General features: G+C 39.7%; 1 protein-coding gene across 1 annotated transcript in view; it reads right to left on the bottom strand.

Moving 5' to 3' along the window:
* Positions 1 to 24,956, bottom strand: part of SYNPR (synaptoporin) — a 339,964-nt gene that overhangs the window by 104,418 nt on the left and 210,590 nt on the right. Inside the window, exon 3 of the mRNA XM_006862101.1 lies at positions 3,581 to 3,779. Coding sequence (XP_006862163.1) covers positions 3,581 to 3,779 — 199 coding nt within the window. The remainder of the gene's footprint in view (positions 1 to 3,580; positions 3,780 to 24,956) is intronic.

Here is a 24,956-nt window from a genome sequence, read left to right as displayed (position 1 = left end):
GGTTAAGTGCTTGACTGTTAACTAAAAGGTCGGTGGTTCAAATCCACTCAGCTGCTCTCCAGGAGAAAGGACCTGGCAATTTGCTCATGTAAAGATTATAGTCTAGGAAACCTTATGGGGCAGTTCTACTCTTCTGTAAGGATCAGTATGAATTGGAATCAATTCAACAATCACAAACTCTGGTTTAAGGTCCACATTGTTGTGAGCTTCTTTTAAAGCGTGTGTCCCATCACTGGTACCGTCTACATGCAACAGAGATAAACTGCAGCACAGAGAGGACCCTCCATGTGATGTAGTGTCATAGATCCATGGTAGTTATTCCATAATTCCAAATGGAGTTTGAAGACAAATAAGAAATCTCTATGACAGCCAAATGGGCAGACCAGCCACCCATCTTGTCTTACTTCCACCCTTCTAACTTGGACCTATTATGAATTTGGTTCTTGGACTTGGAGAGACCTGGATTCAATCTCTCAGTCCTCTGCGAATTAGTGGTGTGATTTGTGAGAACTAGGTAACTTCTCCAAGGCTACCTGTCATCACTGATAAATGCAAATAGCAACAATATCAACAGAGGTGATTAAAGCAGCCTAACCCAGGGTAGAAGCTCCATCAGTATCAGTCAATATTGTCATCATTATCACTGTCCTACAGAATGACCTAATGTGTACATGATGCATACTATATAATGTATAATGATATAGACCTGTTGGTGGTGTGCCACCGAGTTGCTTCTGACCCATAATGTGAGCGGCTGGTAAGCTTCAGCCACCGACCTTGCAGTTCAAACAGTCTTTGCAGTCCAGAGCATTAACCCACAGCACCATACCAGGATTCCGTGCGCCACATTAAGACCCTCTAAATCATTTGGTCTGACCCTTCCAAGGCAACCACAATTCCAACCATCACATTGTTACTGTTGTTAAATGCTATCCAGTTTGTTCTGACTCACAGCGGTCCTGTATAGGGTTTCTGAAAAGCAGCTGGTGAGTTTGAACCATCAACCTTAAGGTTCAAACTGACTTTCAGGTTGAGTACTTATCTAATGGGTCACACCAGGACTCCAGCCATCACATTGCTGTTGTTGTTAACCACCAAGGTTAACTGCCAACCTTGTGGTTCAAACTGACCTTGTGGTCTAGGAGTGAATTAATTCAATGTTCGACCAAATATAGCAGGCTAGTTTTTAAGTTGATAATTTTGTATGGCCCCTGAATGATGTTATAAACATATCCAAATGGCCCTTGGCAGAAAAAATGTTCCTCATCCCTGTTATATATGAGTGAATTCTTTCTGAGTATTGACAAGTTTTCTTAAATAGGAACTACTCTCTTGAGATCCTATTGCACTATGAATTTGCTTAAGACCCTTCTTCACAATTGGTGTAATGACCTGTTGTTGCTGAGTCTCTGCTCTCTTATCATTGTTGTTGTTAAGTTCCATTGAGTTGATTGTGACCCTATATAGGGATTCTGAGGAGCAGCTGGTGAGCTTGAACCACCAACCCTGCAGTCCAAATGGCTTTGCAGTCTGGCGCATTAACTCACAGCGCTACACCAGGACTCCATAGGTATGAATTGTTAGATTGGTCATTAGCAGCAGTAATGGCATTAAACTAGTCTGTTGCATTCATTCTGCTTCTTTGAATCTTATAACTCAGACTCATTTTTAATTAACTTTACTCTGTTAAGAATTGAGTACATCAATTTTTTAGTATCACAGAAGTTTCATCCTAGAGTCTTTCTTTTTCTGTTAGTAAAACCATCCTTTTTTTTTTTAACCTTCTTCCACAGTGCAATGAAACAAAACCTATCCAGTGTAAATACAATGCTAGCACACCATCAAGATATTTCATAGAAGACTCTGGTCTTATAAAACAAATATTTTATCACTTTATGAGCAAACTAGTTATTTCAATATCTTCTGTCTGGGAGAGAAGATATTACGTTGCTCTTTAGAATTCTGTGTCTATGTGTACATGTATCTCTAGTATTCAGGTATTCCAGAACACTTGATTATGCTCATGAGGAACCTGTACATAGACCAAGAGAAACAGTCATTTAAACAGAACAAGAGGATACTGAATGGTTTAAAATCAGGAAAGATATGTGCCAGGGTTGTATTCTTTACCATACTTACTCAATGTATATGCTGAGCAAGTAATCTGAGAAATTGAATTACGTGAAGATGAATGTGTCTTCAGCATTGGAGGAAGACTCATTAACAACCAGTGATATGCAGATGATGAAATCTTGCTTACTGAATGTGAAAAGGATTTAAAATACTTACCAATGAAGATCAAAGACCACAGCCTTCAGATGGATTGTACCTCAATATAAAGAACACAAAATCCTCACAAATGGACCAGTAAATAACATCATGATAAATAGAGAAAGGGTGCAAGTTGTCAAAGACTTCATTGTGCTTAGATCCACAATCAACATTCATGAAAGAACAGTCAAGAAACAAAAAGACATATTGCACTAGGAAAATCTGCTGCACGAGATCTTTTTAAAGTGTTCCAAAGAGCGAGGATATTAGTGTGAGGACTAAGGTACAATTGACCCAAGCCATGGGATTTTCAATTGCCTCATATACATCTGAAAGTTGAACGAGTTAGGGAGAACATAGATGATTTTAGTTATGGTGTTGGAGAAGGACAAACAAATCTATGTTGGAAGAAGTACAGCCAGATGCTCCTTAGATGCAAGGATGGCAAGACTTTTTCTCTAATAATTCAGACATATTATCACTAGGGACCAGTCCCTGGAGAAGGACATGATGCTTGGTAAAGTGAAGGGTGAGCAAAAAAGAGGAAAACCCCCAATGACAGGGACTGACACCAGGGCAGCAGCAATGGGCTTAAGTGTACAACAATTGTGAGGATGGCACAGGACTAGGCAGTGTTTCGTTCCATTGTGCACAAAGGGATTATGAGTCAGAAATGACTCAACAACACCTAGCAACAACAACAATGTCATATAAGTTAGACACACCTTGATTGAAACTAACAACAAGTGTGTATCCCTGTTTGGAAATGCTGGATTACATTGGTTTCAGACCTTGAAACACTATATGAGAACTAAAAAGGAGACTAGATGGAGAGAGAGAGAAAAGGAGGAGGAGAAGAATAAGAAAAAAGAGGAAGGAAAAAGTTTAAAGAAATTTCTATCTTCAAACTAGATACAGCCCAGCCTGTCACATACAAAGGAAACAATGCATTTCAAATAAACACAAATCGCACTGTTCTAAATAATTGGTGAGAAAAATGGTTGATGACCTACATGATGCTAAGCTCAATCAATCTGCAGCCAAGCTTACTCATCTTTGCTTCATCTCATGAGATTTCCAGTCATTTATTTTAGAGTGGTTTCTAGGGAGTTTTCTGATACTTTTCCAACACAGTGGCATAAGAATGACAGGCATCATGTTTTTGTTGTAGATCCAAGAGATATGGATGCAAAAGAATCGTTTATCTTTTTAAAAAAACCTGCCTGAGAGCTCAAGTAAGCCCAAAGCCCTTAAAGTATTAGAAATTAGAAAGAATAGAAAAAATAATTTCAAATAGAAAACGACTTACAATGAAGGGACCCCGGTTGTTCTCTCGGTACTTGTTCTGGAAGAAAATGTAAACAACAGTGGCGGCCAAGGAGTAGAGGAAAGCGAAGACAGCAACCGTGACGAAGAATTCTGCCGAAGACGAGAAGTCACCAATCAAGGCCAGCTTCTGCCGTTCCTTTCCCTCGCAGGTAGGCACCTCGAAAGTCACCTGGTGCAACCTAAATCCCAAGATTCAGGAAAACACTCTTTAACATGTTATGAAGGGGAAATTCAATGCTACATGTTTGTATCTTCTAAAGAAAAATTAGACATGATTTCAGAGTTTTATGGCAAGCCTAAGTGGCAATTTCATTAGAGACATTACTGATATTATAGCCACAAACATGGAAACAAATATTGCAGTTAAACACTGTTTAATTGGACTTAATAATAACAAGACACTCTGGCAGCTTGGTGGTTAAGAGTCAGGTTGCTAATCTCATGATCAGCAGTTTGAAACTACCAGCTGTTCCGCGGGAGAAAGATGAGGCTTTCTGCTCCCATATGGCCTCGGAAACCCTAAGCAGGGTCGTTGTGAGTCTGAACAGACTCCTCGACATATACCAACCAACCAAGTCACTCTGGAGAGAGAGTACAAGGGAAGTAAAGTGAAAATGAAATAGTTATAAATTAGAGTCTATAAATTACAGTATACCTCTCCTTCAATCCCCCACTGCTTTCCCAATATACTTGGAATAAAACCCCACCAACTCCTTAATATGAGAAATCAGGTCTTATTCACATACCCCAATCTATGTCTCTGGAGTCCTGGTGTGGCGCTACAGGGTGAGTTTGACCACAAGGTCATTGTAAACCATAAGGATTGTGCTTCAAACCCAGCACCATCTCCTCAGAAACCCTACATAGGGTCACTATGAGTTGGAATTGACTCGATGGCACTTAACAACAACATCTGTGTCTCCAACTTCTTCCTCTATCACTCTCATTCATCTCTCTCCCCTGTTCCAACCAAGTTGGTCTACATCCTGTTTCTTGGCTATGCCATGAACAGTCCTGCTAAGTGTTCTTGTCACTGATTATTCCCTCGTTCTCCATCACTCTCCCTCTGACATCTTCCATGGTTTGCTCCTTCTCAGCATCCAGACGTCCCTGCAATTGTCATCTCCCAGGAGAGCTTTACCTTGGTTACTCATCTAAAGTAGTTCATTTCTCTTGGACATTATCATATCACACTCTTTAATGCCATCCACAGAACTCGTCATCAGCGCAGAGTGTCTTGGTAATATATTACATTACTTGTTTTTTTTTTCCTCTCACTGCTGTACCTTTAGCATTGGACTCTTCACACTAATGGGGCCTTGGGTTTCTTCTTTCTGTTTCTTGAATGCCTGATACTTTCTATGCGCTCAGTACGTAGTACTTGAATATATGAGTTAATATTCCTGATTTCAGAAGATGACTGATAAGACCTCATTTGATTCAACTGTGGGGCTTCTATTTCCTCAGAGCAAGTTCTATCAGGGCAGCCTCCAGGCACATTATATTATTGCATAGAGAAGAAGAAGATGATGTTTGGGCAGTGCTTTCTGCTCAGTAGATGATACTTAAGGAAGATGTGCTATTATCGTAACATCATCTCATGAAATGAACTCGAACTAAGCAGCAAACTGTGTAATTAACATAGTAGCTGAATCTTTTTTCTACAGCAATCATTAAAGTATTCCTAGAAGATTAGGGAAACACTTGTAAACAGTCTTGCACGAGGCCTATTTATGTCAATAAAGTACCACTTAGAAAGTTATCTACAGAAGGAACTGGTTACACACCACTGATGAACTTGATAATTTACTGACTTTTACTAAGGTAATGATTTACAAAGCAAAAGTTGATTTCTAAAACAGAGTTATTTCTCAAATCCTCTTGCAATGAAGATAACAATAATGATCAAACAACAATATTAGTAGCAACTAACATATAGGTTCAAATCTACCAGTGGTTTAAATCTATCAATGATTCCTTGTTAAGTGCTGTCGAGTCAGTTCCGACCCATAGCAACCCTGTACAGGGTTTCCGAGGGTGTAAATCTTTACGGGAGTAGAAAGCCTCATCTTTCTCCCGTGGAGCAGCTGGTAGTTTTGAACTGCTGACCTTAAGGTTCGCAGCCCGATTCGTAACCACTACGCTACCAGAGCCCTAAAAAGGGTTGCTATGAGTTGGAGCCGACTGGATTGCACTTAACAACAGCAACAAGATAAGAGCATTTCCTGTATACCATACTTTTGTGGCGCTGCAGAATAATGTGCTAGACTGCAAGGTTAGTTTGAACTACAAGGCTGGCTCCTCGTAAACCCTATTCAGAGTCACTATGGTTCGGAACTGACTCGATAGCACTTAGCAACAACAACTGACATTGTGGTGAGTGTTTTATATTCGTTATTTAATGTAATGCTCAAGACAAACATATGATGTGGGCATTTCACTGCTCCCCTCCCTTTACTTGATGAAGACACAAAGGCTTAGGAAGATGAAATAATTTGCCCTAAACTCCATAGTTAGTAAGTGTTATTGTTGTTAAGTGCCGTCTAGTCAGTTCTGACCCACAGTGACCTTGTATAGGGTTTCCAAACAGCAGCTGTTGGGTTTGAACTACTGACCGTGCAGCTTGCAGTCCAGTCGTCATCTGATTCCAGAATCTGATTGTTGTTTTATCTCTATGTGACCCTGCTCTTGTTAAGTACAGAGAACATTAACCAGGATGAATGTTTTCTCAAAGGGAAGTCCATGGATACCTAAGGCTTAACCCACTGTACCATCAGGGTTCTTTATTAAAATCTCTAGGGTGTGGCCTCACTGACAGCCAAAGCAGGACAGCCCAGTCTCCCTAAACTCCTTATCAAAAACAGATTCTTTTTAATTTATTGTTTCACTTCAAAGAAAGCTGTTTACTAAGTCCATTTGATTTTGCTTATGGATGCTGAACCTCGCTCACAAAGATGAGCCAATTTTCTCAACAAACAGAAAGGTGTCATAGTTGTCTAGTACTGGGACAACAGAAATGCCACACGTGGGTGGCTTTTAACAGACAGAAGTTTATTTTAGGAGGCTAGAAGTCCAAATTCAGGGTGCTGGCTCTAGGGGAAGGAGTTTTCTCCCTGTTGACGCTGGAGGACGGTCCTTGTTTCTTCTGACCTTCTGTTCCCGGGTGATCTTCATGTAGCTTGACATCTCTCTTCCTCCATGTCTGACTTTCTTGCTTGCTTTTTCATGTCGTTTGTATGGCTGAACAAGCTGGCTCAAAATACACCCTACAGTAATTCTGCTTCATTATCCCAACAGAGATAACCCATTTCCACAAGCAGAGAAGTTAAGGTTTACAACACATTTTGGAGGACACAATTCACTTCACAACAGTGAACAGCTTCAGTAATGGATGAAAAGAGAAGCATTGGTCATGGTTATATTGTAGATCCTCCTTCCTCTCCTTGGCCAGAGACATTTCTCAACAGTGTGTTGTTAAGTGCAGTCCAGTCTAGTCAGTTCTGACTCATAGCAACCCTGTATAGGGTTTATAAGGAGCAGCTGATGAGTTTGAACCACCGATCTTGGGGTTCAAACTGACATTGCAGTCCAGTGCTTATCCTACAGCACCACACCAGAACTCCTCAAGAGTGTAGTCTCTGGGAATGCTGACAAATAAAATAGATTTGAAAATTCATCATGCTAATTACTCTGCTATAGGTGATATAGGTCAGTAATGTACAATTTTTCATGATCATTTGATATGTCAATCATTCAACTCATTTTAGTAAGTACTCACTGTAGACTACACAGTGGCTGGCAATAATGTGGGAACAAAGTAGAGATGGAATGGTGCCTGCCCGTGTACAACTTGGGATTTAGGGTGAAAAGATGGGCCTTTTTTTAAGAGAAAATTTAGGCTAATCAAGGGGGAGGTGGTCAATGTGAGATTACTCATGGAAGTGAATTGTAAGCTACAGCTTGTAAGATGAGTAGAAATTACAATGACCAAAAGATAAAATGGCTATATTAAAACAGAAAGATAGTAACAAGTGTTGTCAATAATGTGACAAAATTGCAACTGTTATACACTGCTGATGGGATTTTAACAGCCACCTCAGAAAACAGTCTTTCTGTTCCTCAAGCATTGAAGATAGGGTTACGCTATGAACCAGAAATGCCACTTGTGAATTTATGCCCGAGTACAATGAAAGGATATGTTCACATCAAAATTTGTACCTGAACATTCAAAACAGCATTATTTACAGAAGCCGAAAAGTAGGAAAACCCAAAATATCCTTCAACTAATGAAAGTTGTTAAGTGCCATCGAGTCTATTCTGACCCATATTGATCCTGTATAGGATTTCTGAGGAGCAGCTGGTGAGCTTGAACCACCAGTCTGTGGTTAAAACCAATTTTGCAGTCTTATCACATTAACCTACAGCTCTACAACAGGATTCCTAATGAATAGAGAAATGTGACACTAATGTGCCTCAAAATGTGACTCATTCAACTACAATGAAATATTATTTGATCATTGAAAAAGGAACTAAATACTGATACTACAGCACAGATGAACACTAAAAACATTACACGAAGTGAAAGATGCCAATTCCAAAGGATTACATACTGTGTAAATCCACTTACAGAAAAGCCCAGATCAGGTAAAATCATAGAGATATAAACTAGTAGAGAGACTGGGGATGATGGGAAAGGGGTGTGGGATTTCTTTTTGGGGAAATGAAAATGTTCTAAAACTCTGACCAAGAATGCACAAATATGTGCCTATATTACAGTAATTGTACACTTTAAGTGGATGCATTGTATGGCTTATGAACTGTTAAAAATGGTAGGAAAGAATACGTACCAAGATAGACAAGGAGCTCAGTGCATGGGGTGATTTGAAATATGGTTTGTAAATCTAGAGCAGAGCAAGTAAGGGGTAAGTGATGTAGGATGAGCTGGACAGGGAGCCAGAGGGCCAGACCTTGGAGACAGGGTTAAGGATTTGGATCTTTATCTTAAGTCAGAGTTTTCAAAGATTTTCTTATAATGAACACTATGAGCAATGAAAATAGCTGGCAGGGTCATGTCACTTGTCAAGACTATCTAGAGTCATGCACACTCATTTCCGGTGCCAGGATACATCTCAGAACCTGCTACACTTCTCACTCATCAGCTCCATAAGCTGACACACACAGACTGTATCTGCATTCTTTCTCTAATGGAAGCTAGAGTGAAGAGGAAGAATAAAAAAAATGCCTTTTTCCTATGCAACCAGCTGAACATTAACACTTCCCTCATTGCTAACTTTTTGGGTTGATTCACAGAAATTGTTCATTGTGTTTATCAGCACAAGGCAAAATAATTCACTGAAGAATCTGCTGTGTTTATCAATACTGATGATCTGTGTTATTAAGTGCCACTGAGTTGGTTCCCACTCATAGAGACCTTGTATAGCGTTTCCAAGGAGCAATTGGTGAGTTGGAACCATTGTCCTTGTGGTTCAATCCGACCTTTCTATCCAGTGCTTTATCCCACAGTGCCACATGAACTATAGCGTGGCACTTAATCCACCAGCCATACTTGGCTGAAATCAAACAAAAGGAAGAATGGAAGTGAAATGATAATTCAGTGCCTTTTCCATGGAAGGGAGTAGGAGACAATTTATAAAGGAGAGCATGTTGGCTTCTAAAAGTCTAATAATTCATATCATTGGGCTGAGTTTGATCACATTCCATAGACTCCTGTCTACCTTGAGATGAGAGAGAGAAGAGGAAGGACTGTTGGTCCAAAGTGTAGTGAGACTTGGGGACTCCTGAGTCCATGGACAAGGACCTAGCCATGGAGGGCTAGAGCTGAGAGTGAAGCATCCAACTGATATGAATTGAGGGAAGACACACAAGAATGCCCAAACTTTCAGAAAGTACCCATTTGACCTAGCTTCAATGACTTGATGATCAGAACTTAAGTAGGGGAAGATAAAGAAATTTTACAAAGAAATCAAGTGTAAACTGCTACAATTTGATGAACTTGATCTGTATTTATGGATATAGTAGCTCAAAATACCAACCAAGAGGGAAGGAGTCTTCACATCAAGGATCAGACCTATCTCCTCTGTACACAGGGTTGATAGGGATGGGCAACTTAGACATTGGTTACCTAAAATGGGGTGGGGGGGGGTATAAAGGCGTGAAGTGGCTGGCTTACAAGTTTTAAAGAGGGAGTTGAGTTTCAGAGTATGTCGGGGGGTGGGGGAGGGGGAAGGGAAAACAAGGTAGAATCCCCACTGAAAAGTTTTCCTCTTGTCTAAATGGGTCTGGTTAAAGGAGATGGGGATAGGATTAATTTGATTCAATACTGAGTAATTGTTATCATGACTAATTGTGATAGTCATACCTGTAAAGGTAGAAGTGATATGTAACAAAAAGTGCAGAGTAGGTCATATTACATTTTATTAACAGATGACACTAGGACCATCAAGAGAGAAGAGCATGAGTAGAACATGTACCCTAACCAGAGAACCAGCAACACCAGAGATGGAAACAGAAGTGATAGCATGGGGAGACTGAGTAGCTGAGGACACTAGACCCATGGAAAGAGAAAGGCTGTGTGCTGGCAGCCAGGAGGCTGGCTTCCAGAACATGCCCTTTGGTTGTTTAAAAGATTATCTATTCCTGCATGGTTTTATTTTTGTTTGTTTTGTATATATATAAAAGGGGGGGGGATTCTTGATAAAAGAAACAACCGATGATGGTTTTGGGGGGAGGAGGAAATGATACATGCGCTAGAGGTAGATATGTGTTGTCATGGGTGACGGGGCAGGCAATATACAATTGGAGGGAGGTTGGCAGAGGTAAGAAGGAAGTGGCGGGAGACATAGGGAAGAATGCGGTGGTTAATGTGAACAGAGGTAAATGCTGTTAACTGTTGGTGCATGGAAGGGATTGCCACTATACACCAACAGGATTTGTTGAATGTGAAACTGATGATCTGCTCTTTAAATCTTCATTCAATCCGCTATAAAAAAAACAATTCATCTCATGAAGCTTTTCAAATACTTTATCTACAATGATATGCTTTGTTGTTGTTGTTAAGTGCTGTTGAGTCCGTTCCTACTCATAGTGACCCTGTAAAGAGCTGCCAACTGTGACCTTGCGGTTCCATGCTTTATCCCACAGTGCCACACCAGGGCTCAGTAACCCTATATATTTCTATTAACATAAGGGTTTTTAAAAGTAATAAGCAGTGAGATCTGCATATATAGATTCAGATATACACATGTTTTTGAAGGGCAGTAATTTTATAGCAACATGTGTTCAGCAGCTGTAATAACTTTGGAAGCAAAAATTCATTTAGAACCTAGACAGGGAAAAACATTGTTCAAATATTCGTTTAGAACGTAGACAGGGAAAAACAGAGCATTCCATGTAAGTGGAATCTGGGAGTCAAATGAGTTCATAGAACAATTGCTGAGGCTGCAAAAAGGTATCAAATCTAATTTGTTGGTTTGAAATGTATAATTCTAATTTCCTTCTTGATTGTCTGATCCAATCGAGGCAAGATTGAATTTCATTGGACTTTGCTGCACTGCGTCTATCAATGAAATGCCTCCATTTTTGTGGTTTTAGATTTTAATTTCTTAAACTGACATTAAAACATTTCATGTCTGCTTTGTTCATTATGGTCTTTAAAATCATTATCTGAGATCAGATTAACTGGCAATGGCAATTCCAAAAGTTGAATGGGAAGCTTAGGGTACAGTGAGTTTAAGATTATCATGGGAGAATAATTTGGACAAGGACAATGATAATAGTAGCACATGTAAAATCTGTTGAACTGCTGTCTCTGTTGGTGTGTATGCCTACTGCCACCAAGTCAATTCCAACTCATAGAGACTCTGTGTAACGTTTTCCAGGCTGGAAATGTTCATGGGAGCAGAAAGCTTTATCTTTCTTCACAGAGCAGCTCAGAAGTTTGACAGCCTTGCAGTTAGCAATCCTGAGCTTATTTTACAGTGACACCATGGCTCTTTTTGGTGTGTAGACTCTCACAAAAATAAAAATTATAAAAAACCATTTCATTGGCTAAGGGGACAACGTTCCATTTTAACATTTTAGTTTGTTGCTTGCTGACTTCAGGACAGTGGCGTATGTCTTTAAACTAAAGACACTGACAAGTGCTCACAGCTTTTTGTTTTGCTTATGGGGCCTGGAAAAGTTTTAAATGTAACTATGCTTTCTGGGAATTGGAGAAAGGTTAAGTCATTGTTGCTTCATTAATAAAAATACAATCACCACTACCACCGTGATGTAACCTCCAACACTGTGCTAGTTTCTTTACGTTTCTATGTCATTTGATGTACATCATACTTTTCTTAGGTGTATTCTATAACTATCACTATTTTACAGATGAAGAAACTGAGGCTTGGAGAAGGTAGTGAGCTTGTCCAAGGTCTAACAGATGGCAGAGATGAGTCACATTAGGAGAAACCAACACTTGCAACTCTTGACTGTCTGCTTAACAGTTACAGCATCCTTCGATTTTCAGTAAGGGCTCCTTTAATCTAATAGTTGTGGTTGTTAATGCCATGGAGTTGGTTCCAATTTATAGTGACCCTGTATAACATTTCTGAGGCTTTAAATTTTAGCAGGAGCAGAAAGACTCATCTTTCTCCAGTGAAGCAGCTGGAGGACTCGAACCATGGACCTTGTGGTTCACAGTCCAGTGCTGATCACATACAGCCACCACACTCACTAATCTAACAATTGTTATTGTTGTTAAGTGCCATTGAGTCAGTTACAACCCATAGCGACCCTATATAGGGTTTTCAAGGAGCGGCTGGTGAACTTGAACTGTCGATATTGCAGTTCGAACCGACTTTGCCATCTAGCGCATTAACCCACAGTGCCACAACAGGGCAATGGTGGTGGTGGTTATGTGCCATGGAGTCAGTTCCAACTCATAGTGACACTGTACAAGGTTTCTGAGGCTGTAAATCTTTACAGGAGCAGAAAGCCTCATCTTTTTCCAGAACAGCTGGTAATTTTGAAGTGTTGACCTTGAGGTTCACAGCCCAATTCTTAACCACTATGTTACCACAGCTCTTTACCAGGACATTAGACCTAAACAAATAGTTTATATAAGCAGGTTTCTAAATCAATTTTTGTTCCGTTACTGCCATAAGCTAAATATATGATTAAGACATTGTATAAGGTACCCAGAGACGATGGAGTTGAATCCCTGCAGACATTACAAAGTCATTAAAAGCTTCTTAAGTTTTAAAATTCTGTTCCGAGCTATTCTAATATTTACCTCAGAAGCAAGTAGTGGACAAATAAATCTGGCTACAGCAAGTAAGGAAATTGTGATCATCACAGCGTGGCTCTTTGCAGAAAGTGAGACATTTGGTAAAGTATAGCACAAATTCATCTTTAGGTTGCAGCATGAGATTATGGGTGTCTGGTAATAACACTCCAGGTGTGGAAGCAAACAGGGCTAAACTCCTAACAATGTATCTTGAGGGTGGCTTTGTGCGAGACAGTAATGACATGTTTTAAGGGCTGTGATCTGGCCCAGGAACCAGTGTGGGACATATTGAGGGTGATGGGGAAGCAAGCTGCTGTCACTGAATTTGTGATAACTGGAATTAAAGTGGCTCAGGGGAGACCAGAGAGCACCTGGTGAATTGTGGGGCTGAGCACGTTTTCTCTTGACTTGATCATTTTCTATAGCTCATGTTTCAATCCTTTTTTTTTTAAATTAAATGACAGGAACTCTAATTCTCTTGCTCCATTTTTTCCCCCTATGAAATTGTGGCATTTGTCTGGCTTCTAGATTTTTAGATGGACTCTTCTTTTGCTAGTTATATGCTTGTGTATGTACACAATAAGTGTGCTTGTTGTTGTTGTTAGGTTAAATCAAGTTGGTTCTGACTCATAGCAATCCTATGCACAACAGAACGAAACAATGCCCAGTCCTGTGCCATTCTCACAATTGTTATTATCTTGACACCACTGCTGCTTCCATTGAGCGAGTCTATATAGTTGGGGATCTTCATCTTTTTAAGTTAATGCCCACTTTACCAGTCATGATGTCCTTCTTCCGGGTCTGGTCCATCCTGATAACATGTCTGAAGTATGAGAGATAAAGTCTTGCCATCCTGGTTTCTAAGGAGCATTCTGGCTATACTTCTTCCAATACTGATTTGTTTATTCTTCTGGAAGTCCATGGTACTTTCAATATTCTTCTCCACCTCCATAACTCAAATGCATCAATACTTCTAAGATCTTATTTACTGCCCAACTTTCACAAGCATATGAGGCTATTTAAAATACCCTCATATTGGATTGGATCAAACACAATTTAGTCTTCAAACTTTTATCTTTGTGTTTGAACACTTGAAAGTGTCTTGTGCAACAGATTTGCCTAATGCAATAAGTCATTTGATTTCATGATACTGCTTGCATGAGGGTTGATTATAGAACCAAACAAAATGAAGTTTGTAATAAATTCAATCTTTTCTTCATTTTTCATGTCATTTATTGGTCCAGTGGTGAGGATTTTTGTTTCCTTTACAGTGAGGTGCAATCCACACTGAAGGTTTTAACCTTTTACCTGTATCTGTGAGCATTAAAAGTCCTCTTGGCTTTCAGCAAGCAAGGTTATATCATCTACATACTGCAGGTTGCTAATGAGATTTTCATCAATCTTGATACTATGTTCTTCATAAAATCCAGCTTCTTAGGTATAGCTTGAAGAGGGTAAATAATACTAAAATCCTTGACTGCCTTATGAATATTAGTTTCCCTTGCCTACTATTGTAAAATAGACACTTGAGTGGGATAGAAAGGAATGTTGGGAAACATGATTAGAGAAAACTTGTAAGCCTGCCTTCAGCCTATAATTGATTGGAATACCTGAAAGGGGTTCTACAACTTGCCCAGTGAAATAGGCCTCAAGCAAAGCTTTACAGAGTATAGGACCTTAGGTGGAATCTTGAGTCCCATCCACGACCTTGTGAGGTGAGACATTCCCACTAGAAAGGACAAGCAGACTGGAACAGCTCTAGTGACAGAAGATACATCTACATGATGAACTTGACTTATACTTAGAGCGGTAGTTACTCTAAATACCAACAGAGAGGGAAAGAGTCTTCAAATCAATTATCAATGCTATCTGCTCTATACACAGGGTAGATAGGGATGGGCAACTTAGACATTGGCTATCTAAAATGAGGGGGCAATAAAGGCACGAAGTGACTGGCTTACAAAGTTTCAAGAGGGAGCTTAGTTTAAGAGGGTTGGGAGAAAGAAAGAGTCCCCACTGAATAGTTATCATCTTGTCTAGATGGGTCTGGTAAAAGGAGATGGGAATAAGATTCGTAAGATTCAATAGTGAATAACTGTTATCATGACTAATCGCGACTGTCACACTTGTAAAGGTAGAAGTTTTGTAACAAAAAAAGGGGAGTGGTTAATCTTACAGTCCAGAAACGGAGGACCCTGGGACCATCAAGAGAGGAATGCACAAATAGAATGTGGGACCTTATCCAGAGAAGCAGCAGCGCCAGAGATGGAGGCAGAGATGGGGGCATGGAGAGGGGAAGCGGCTGAGGACTCTAGATTCATCAACTAAGAAGAGAAGGATTAAGAGCTGGTGGCCAAGAGCAGACTTGCAGAGTGTGCCCTTTGGAGATGTAAATTATTATATATGCCATAGTGAGTTTTTTTTGGTGTGTTTTTTTTTTTTTAAAGCTAAAGTGGATAAAGAGAAATACTTTTAACTCATGGTATACGGAGGGGATTATAATCAATGTAATGAAAGAAGTTATATGAATTGTTGATTGTGAAACTGATGATGTGCCCTGTAAACTATCATTCAATCCAAATAAAAACCTTAAAAAAAAAATTCATGAGCAGCCATTTAATGTGCAACTATTTGTCACTCCATGTACAGAAGGAAAAAGAGTGACAGACACTGAAGATGGTTGGAATAAATTAGTCCGGTGGACTAATGGAATACGTAAACATAAGTCTCCGTGACTCTGAGACGGGCAACATTACATGGTGCCTCTCTACCAGTACCAGCAGCTCTAACAGGGATTGTATTAGAAGGTCCCAGGTAGACTGGGAGACAATGTGGAACAAAAGTCAAAATTATACAAAAGACTGGGCTTACTGGCCAGAAAGATACTGGGGGAACCCTAGACTATGAGTCTCGACCACCCTTCAAGTCTGGAACGGAACTCACCTTCATGGCCCAGATTTTAACCCAGCAGTACATAGGTATATAGCGGGGGGTGGGGTAGGCGACAACACGAGGGAAGTGTGTCAAAAGGACACCATTTAGCTAGGGACACAGTTTGGAAGGAGGGTGGAACACAAATAAGAAGCACAGGGAGGAAGTGAGGTAACTGTTGTTACTTTGCAGGACTGCAATTATTGAGATGAAACAAAGTGTTTCATTGGCGAAATATAAAACTAATGCTCCACTCTGCAAATCTTCACTCAATTCACAGTAAAAAGTTTCAATCAAAAGTGGAAAAACTGGTAAGCTGGATGTTAATGAAACTTTTCCTCTGTGGGGTAAAAAACCCTAAGAGAAGGAAAAGACAGAGTACAAACTGGGAGAAAATACTTGTAAATAACAGATCCAACAAATCAGGAAACCAAAGCTCAAGAGAGGTAAGTGTTATCCCAAGATCCAAGGCAATGAGGTGATCTACCTTAATTCCACTCATTGTAATTGCTTCAAAAGGAACTTTTGTTCTTCATTGTTTAAAGAGGCAGGATCAGACACCCACATGTCCTACTCTCAGTCTTGGAAAGGGCATACACTCTCCAACCTTGTTTCCCACAGAACTCTTGGAAAATTCAGCCCCATGTGTTAGGAAGGGGTAGTGCTAACCTAGGAGGCATCTTGGCCCATTTCTTCTCACAACAGCTCTGCAGAAGGGCTTAGATCTAGAAAAAGCCATGGCCACAATTGCTCTGATTTTCAGAAACGCTTCAGACCCTGATGGCAAACTCGGAAAAGCTGAAGTCAAAACCCTGCTTCACTCTCAAGTTGGAAATTTCACAGAGATTAGCAGGCATGAAGGAACAGTGCTTACCCCATACTGACTGGCTTAGGAGCCAAAGGACACCAGGTCAAGGCCACTTGCATGCTATTTTGCATATGGTTTATAAATAGTTTATTTTTTAAAAAGTTGGTGAAGTGGATACTGTTACCTTTATCTTAGGAACAAGGAAACTGAGGTGCAGGGTAGTTATGTTATTCATTGAAGTAACAGTTTAAAAATAGAATCTGACTCCAAAGCTCTTTTAGCTTCTCTTATGAAAAAAAAAAAAAAGGAAATAAGCTATTGTTTTTATCAATTGCATATTTACAGACTTTTTACCTACTGCTGGCTTTTCCTGTGGCCACTCTCCCTTTCCATTCACAGCCATTCTTCAGCAGGAGAATGATCATGGGATGAAACCACGTGCTCCATGGTTTACTGACTCCTGGGTGAGTTCAAACTGCATCTAAGCACTCACTCGTTGATTGGAGCATGACTCCCCTTCACACCACTGGCACCTCACCATTTTTACACTTTGGTCTAAATCTGGGGAGAAGTGGGACTTCATAGGGTCATAGGTCTAACTGGGGTGGAAAAGGCAGAAGAGTTCAGGGTGAGGGCTGAGAACAGATCCCTGAAATATGTTCATTATAGTGAGGTTGAAGGAAGGTGCTAGCAATTGGACTCAGCTTGCAGAAGTTGGAAACACCTTCTAAGTCTTCAGCTCTGTCAGGAGAGTAGACTCAATTTAGGTGAGATGCAGGACTCACTGACTGGAGGGTGAAGAAGCTATATGCTCAGATTGCCTTTGTTTACAGTCATGGCAATTACATGGCTTTGTGTAACAGCAAAGTAGCCAGACCTAAGAAAAATGTCCAGTCCAAAAATATCCTCAGGAATTCTAATGATGCTCCCTGATACTAGAAAGATCAGCAGACATGAGATGACACCTACTTTTCCTTCTGCCCACTCCAAAAAACAACTGCCAGCTTTCTTATCTTCAGGTAAATGACCTGGTTTAGGCAGTCAGAAACTCTTTCTTACACATTTCTATTTGAACCTTGGTTGAGAAAAGACATCTTCATCTGTAAGGCTTGCAACAAGAGCATGCATTAACTAAACATTTTCTTTTCAAAAATGAAAAAACTACCAAAATGAAATGAAAGATGAAATGCTGTGTTTCCATTCTCAAACACAATAGGGGCATTTTCTCTCTGATTTAGTTATATATTAAAAGTATCAATGTTGATTGTCTCAGTTGGAAATACTTTCTGTTGCATTTTGTACTCTCCACCCTACCATTGCAGAGGAGGATTTTTATTATTTTTTTAAAAAGAAAAATCATAAATCTTGAGCAGAGGGAACTGAGCTATGGATTGAAAAAGTAATCAAGATTCCTGCAAACAATACTCTTTTCTATATAATTAATTGTCCTCGTACACATGGAGACAAGGCTGGAAAATTACTACTCCCACGCCTCCATAGAATTCTAGTATGTGGCTCTCATCTTGATGGGCCAGAAGCCCAGTTATCCAATTTTCTGGAAGTATATTATGCCATAAAGAAAGATCTTTTCAATGTTCATCCCCTAGGAAAGTTGGCATTTGTGTAGATAGACATTTCACTACATAAAGGTAGATTTCTAGGTGATGGCCAAGGACAGGCTGGCAGAGTCCAAGGCATGGATGGTGGTATGGAACTACAGGAGACCTGTATAATGGCTTGTAAAGACTTAGTGCTCTGCTCACTAAGCTATAATTTTATTAATTTTAGTATCTTCAAATAGAATTTTGAGTCATAAAGAATACAAACTGCCTCTACATTGCCAAATTGAGATAGGTAATGAGGTCATTATCTAGTTATTTCTGGGAAAAACCCTTTTTTCTCTCTCTTGTGTGCTTTCTCTGAAATTTGGTACTTTACCCAAGTGGATCACGACACCATAAAAGCTCCAGAGAGATTTTTAAAAATCTTAAGTGTGCAGGTGATAACTATTTATCCACCAGTTGCATTTGGACAGTGTAAAAATGTTTGATGAATCAACAATTTAAAGAATTTGGCTAAAAGATATTCATACATTCAGAAACTAATAGATAGCATGGAAAAGGGTGGCAGAAATCTGTCTGAGCTGACCTTTTGCTTAGAATTTAGGTCATATTGATTTGATTCATTAATTTGGTCAAAACATACTGTTCATAAAAATTCAATCAATACCAAAGTGTTAAAAGGCAAGTAAACTGCCTCTTATAATTTAATTCCAAATATTTAACAACTTATAAGAATTCAAAACAGATTCTCTAACTTGCTGTTTTTATCTACCATATCCAACACATCTTTTTTCTTTTTTCTTTTCAAGTTTCAGCACATCTTTTTTAAAGACTTGTTTTTATTGTTAAGTGCTGTCAAATCGGTTCTGACTCAAAGTGACGCATATAACGTTTCTAAGGAGCAGATGGTGAGTTTGAACCACCAACCTTGTAGTTCAAACCAGTTGTGCAGTCCAATACTTTATCACACATAACCACACTAGGTTAATAGAAAAAATTACCCAGAAAATACAGAGTTCCCAAGAGATCCTTCCTCTCACCACACACATGATTTCTCAAATCATTAACATCTTGTAGGAGGTACTTGAGTGTTGCCAATGTTTGACTTCTGCGCTATGAACCAAAAGGTTCAAAGTTAGAACCCACTCAGATATGCCTCAAAACAAAGGTCAGGTGATCCGCTTCTGAAAGGTCACTGCCATGGAAAACACAGCTCTGCTTTGTAACACATGGGGTCACCAAGAGTAGGAATAGCTTTTTTCACTTGTGTGTGTGTGTGTGTACTGGTGTGTCACATTTGTTACAATTGTGAAATCGATATTGATACATTATTATTTAATGACTAGGTTTGTTGTTTACATGATGGTTCATCCTATATTGTACAGCTAAAACGTGGTTTTTAACAAAGTATGCATACTTTTAAGTCATTTGATTTGTATCATCAAAAGCCCATGATAATAGGATGTAGTGATTTGTACTTCCATGAATAATGTGTGAGTTTCCATGATCAGCATATGAGATTGGTCTCTTTCCAGCTGGGAGAAAAATGTGGGGTCATGAGAGAGTCTGAATAAAATGTTTAGAAGTCAGCTCTTATTTTTATGTTTAACACTCGATCACCAACAAGATCACAATTAGTGAATGTGAACATTTTGGTACCAGAAAACCTATTAAGAATTTAGTGAAGTTACAGGACATGACCCACTACTAAGTTCTTACTATTTTATGTCTCTACATTTTGTCTAAATTGGATAAAACCAGTACTAATCCTTCACTCTGCCCATTATGTTCCTCCTTTACTCTCAGGTGTGAGGACAACCTGCAGGTCCTAGTTAGAGATGCTACTTCTAGACACTGCCGTTGCCCCCATTTTCTGCCTAATGGACCATTACATTTAAATTTATTTTGCTTGTGGCACTGTGGGTTAATGCACTGGACTGCAAAGTCAGTTTGAACCATAAGGTCGGTGGTTCAAGCTCAGCAGCCGCTCCTTAGAAACCCTATACAGAGTCACTATGGGTCAGAACTGACACAATGGCACTTAACAACAACAACCACAATTGGAAAGCAATTATCAAGCAGCTCCATCAATCACAAGCTATTGTACTTCAGAGAAGTCTTGTGAGCTTCATTGCCTCAGCTTTCTCATCTGCAAAATGGGAAAGTAAACCCATCTATACTTCACAGTGCTTTTTTTGTGAGGCTCAAATGAGAGAATGGAATATACAATGTCTATCATGATGTTTATCTGCTAAATCAGTGACTACACTTATTATTACTGTGAAAACTGTGAGGAATTTTTCAAAATCTCAAAATTCTAGGTTTAAGTCTAATTACTAAAGTTGATTTTTAAAATCCCAAATGCTTTCAAACAGTTCAAATAGCAGATTTCAATACCTGATCACATGGTCTGCTCTATTTATATTGTTGTTGTTGTTGTTGTTGTTAAGTACCGTGTAATCGGTTGGAACTCATGGTGACCCTGCACAGGGTTTCAGAGGCTGCCATCTTTACAGGCGCAGAACGCCTCATCTTTCTCCCATTGAGCAGCTGGTAGTTTTGAACTGCTGACCATAAGATTAGCAGCCCGATTCATAACCACTACGCTAATAGCACTCTTAAAAAGTCACCCTATTTAAAAAACAAACAAAGAAGTCACCCTATTAAGCAGTACTTGGTTATTTTCTGTTGTTGTTTGCCGGAATTTCATTTCATGGAAGCCTCAAACTAGGGGAACTTCCACAACGCTTTCTGGATAGGAAATTTAATATATTTTTTTGATTATAATGAAAGACACATGCATCATTGGCAGTCCATGAACACAATGCAATCTCTTTTAAACAATCCAAAAAACGACTACAATGAAACGGTACATTTTAAATGTTAGTTTCACTATCACCATAAATACACACATCTTTTTGGGAGTAAAAAGGTCTAAGACACAAGTCAACATTGTTCATTTCTGTTAACTGGGATCAGTTTGTTCAGTACATTTATCAGCTTGGGATAGAAACAGAGCCATTTACTGTCAACAACTACAATACCACCCATGTTTCCTGTGCTTTGTCAGCCACCAGTGGATTAATCCTACTATTTTCAAGACGCATTTGCAACATGTGAGACATGTGAGAATCCATTTGCCACACAGCAACCAGAGATCTTTCAAAAACAGAAACCAGAACATGGCACTCCTTTTTGAAAACCCTCTTCTAAGGGGTTTCCCTTGCACTCACGGCTATATCAAATGTCTTATCATAACTCACAAGGCCACTTTATCTGGGCCTTGCCCACTTGTTCATGCTCATGCTCTCTTCCGTCTTTCTCTTCCTTGAATGTGATGTTTTCCCAGCTTGGGGCTTTTGTCATCACGTCTCCTGCAGGTGTCAGCTCCAGCATCTCTACTCTGAGGGGCATTCCTTGGACCACCTTGTCTAAATCCCTAAGCATTCTCTATTACATCCATTATCCCACTATATTGCTTCTATAGTTTGAAGTTATCCTCTTTCTTTCCTTCAGCTGCCCTTTTTCTTTTTGACCTTATATCTTAGCTGTATCCTACTAGAATGTAGGAGTCCTAGTGTGGGACTGTGGGTTAATGTGCCAGACTGTAAAGCCGTTTGAACAGCAAGGTCGGCGGTTCAAGCTCACCAGTTGCTCCTTGGAAACCCTATATAGGGTTGCTATGGGTCTCAATCGACTCGACGGTACTAACAACAACTAGAATGCAAGCAGAATGAAAGCAGTGACTTTGTTTGTCTTGACTAAATGTCTACTACCAACAATCTGGTAGTATTGTGTTCATAATGAGCACTCAAATACTTGTTAAGTGAAAGAAAGAAGAAAAAAAGGAAAAGGATGGATTTCATTAAATCTTTCAAACAGATAACTTTCTGTAAACTAACCCTGATCCTATCTCATAGTTTTGTGAGAAGAAATGGATTCCTCTTTCTAGAACATGAAACCAATACTTGATCCAAGCTACATACATACTACAACTCAAGCTCTCTGCACCTAGATCGGGGGGGGGGGGGGGGGGGGGGGGGGAGGTTCCATTGTACTTCCTATAATGAAAGAATCCCCTGATGGTCCAAAGAGTCCAGCTGGAGGCTGGAAGAACCACAGGGAGAAGGACTCAGTACCAACAGCCATCCTTCTTTTAGGCCATCCTCAATAAGGAGCCCTCTTCCCCAGGCCTTCCTAGCCAGACAATTCCCATAGACTTCATGTGAGTCTCTAAGTAATTCTTGTGTAACTCAATCCTGGCTTTGCTCTAATGACAGGGTCACGTAGACCTGACCTTGCTCATTACCATGCTCCAACTTACACCTCACTTATTCATTTATTCGTCCCTCCATCTCCCCTACCCCACCCTGCCCTACATGCTGGCCATTGCGCCATGCTTACAGATACCATGGCAAGCAATGGACAGGCAGTTTCTGTGCTCAGAGTTTCTGCTCTAGACAAAGGGAGGCAACTGAGCTACATCTTGTTGTTTTCAATAGCTATCAAAGCAAGTCAGAGAACATACAGTAGTCCAAAGCTAGTCTAAAAAAAACAATGGCCATTGAGTTAATTCCAATTTATGGGGACTCAATGTGTGACAGAGTAGCTCTGTGGGTGACGGGGTTTTTAATGTCTAATTTTTCAGAAGGAGATCACCAGGACTTTCCTCTGAAGAACCTCTGGATAGACTTGAATCTCTATCATTTCAGTTAGCAGGTGAGTGTTAAGCCACAAGGACAAGAAGAAGTTTCCTAGGGGAGTTGAATTTTAAGTGAAGTCAAGAGAAGAGTTAGTCAAGTACTGTGGCTAGGAGTTAAAAAGTGTGGAGGTTGCAGGGAATTCTAGGCCTGGAGGTGAAAAGTGCACAATTTGAGTAATTCTTCTTTCTTTTAGAAAAGAAAAACAGGATTGCCTTGGTGACTTCAGTCATTACTAATGATAGTAATAAGTTAAATGTGTATTAACTCCTGCTTATGTGCAAGTCACTGTTTCATGCTTTACATGACATGTTTCATTTTATCTTTACAGCCACCCTGTGAAGTATGAGTGTTATTCTCCCCCATTCAACAAATGAGGAAATGGATGCTGTACACATAGGAAGTCCACCAGATAAAACTAAGTTATCTAGAGAGATTCTCTGTCATGCATGCTTCACACTCTCTTTGGCAGACACAATGCTTCTTTGGCTATTATCAGGATCTAATCTAAGGCAGGGAGTCCTAGTGTGGTGCTGTGGGTTAATGCACTGGACTGCAAAGTTGGTTTGAACCTCAATGTTGGCGGTTTAAGCTCACCAGCTGCTCCTCAGAAACTCTGTACAGGATTCCTATGGGTCAGAATCAACTCAATGGCACTTAACAACAACAAAGGCAGTGTTCTTTACACCTGCAGGGCAGAAGCTGTGCAAATTTCCAAATAGTCGATCGATGATAAACTAGGTTTTAAAATATACATTGGCTGAAAAATCAATGTGCTAAATAACTGTTTGTTTGAACCTGTAAAGGAAATCTCACTACAGTGTTACACCACAGGTCAGAGTTGCTTCTCAGTTGGAAGCCAATCATGTTTGTGTGCGTGTGCATGCTGGAGTGGAGTAGGGGGCGTGGCCCTACACTGCTGATACACTGGAAGTATTTCAGAAGAGAAAAATCTTTTGGCAAAATTATTTTTTTTTTTAAATTGATTTAAGGGGGATGGCTTTCCTATTTGTTTAGTTTTGAAGAATTAACCTAGAGACCCTTAGAGCTGCCTTGCATATTTCCCTAGAGTCGAATTTTTAAAGGATGACTTAGCACCTTCGATCCCAGTGTCGTCTTTCTCATGGCTACATAAACAATGCCAACTAGCATCACTGGAAATGAGACTTAATTTGTCCTCCAAGCTCTCTATGTAAAGGAGTAAGATGGTTTCCTTCTTTCACTTGCTCCAAACTGCACATATGTAGTCTCAGGCAACATTGCACTGTGCTCAGATCTACTGCATTTTGCTTATCCAAGCCAGTCTCCTGAACTCTGTTCCCACATAAGCCCCTCAATTGAACCTATATTCAGCGGACGATAATGTACACATTCCCTAGCAAGGATCTGATTTAAAAGACTTTGGAGTTTTAAAGGAGTCCAGTGACACCAAGTATTCACCAAAGAAGCAGAAAATCGTTAAAAAGGAAAAATTTAATGCCATCATTGGAAAGGTCTAAAATGAAACAAAGCAAAGTTAAATAAAACATCTCCTTCCATTATGGTCTAAAGGTTCCTTTCTACTAGATTTTTTCCTCTTAATTCACAGGATGTTTAAATGCATGGTAACAGAAATTAAATCCAGAGTCCTCCCCTGATAACGAAAAATCAAAGTCTAAGCTATGCACCTTCAAGTCGGTTCTCACCCATAGCATCCCTCTAGAGGGTTTTCAAGGAGTGACTGGTGAGCTTGAACCACCAACCTTGTAGTTCAAACTGGCTGTGCAGTCTAGCACATTAACCCATAGTACCACACCAGGATTCCTAGAAACCACTAGGAACCTCTAAAACCCTTTCAGGGGTCCATGAGATCAAAACTATGTTTATAATTTATTGAAATGATATTTCTAATTTTCACTTCATTTATTCATGAGTGTATAGTAAAGTTTCCCAAAAATTCCTTGTCCGTTATTTTAAGAGCTAATGGAAAGTGCATTTGTGTATTCTGTTTCTCAGTTTTGGTTTCTAATATAGAAACTACTCATAGATATAATTTGTTGTTGCTCTGGTAAAGTAGTGGTTATGAA

This window comes from Chrysochloris asiatica, unplaced genomic scaffold (assembly GCF_000296735.1).
Source record: "Chrysochloris asiatica unplaced genomic scaffold, ChrAsi1.0 scaffold00046, whole genome shotgun sequence".
NCBI classification, from domain to species: domain Eukaryota; kingdom Metazoa; phylum Chordata; class Mammalia; order Afrosoricida; family Chrysochloridae; genus Chrysochloris; species Chrysochloris asiatica.
Note: the sequence above shows the minus strand (reverse complement) of the source record. Positions and strands in the feature narration are given on the sequence as shown.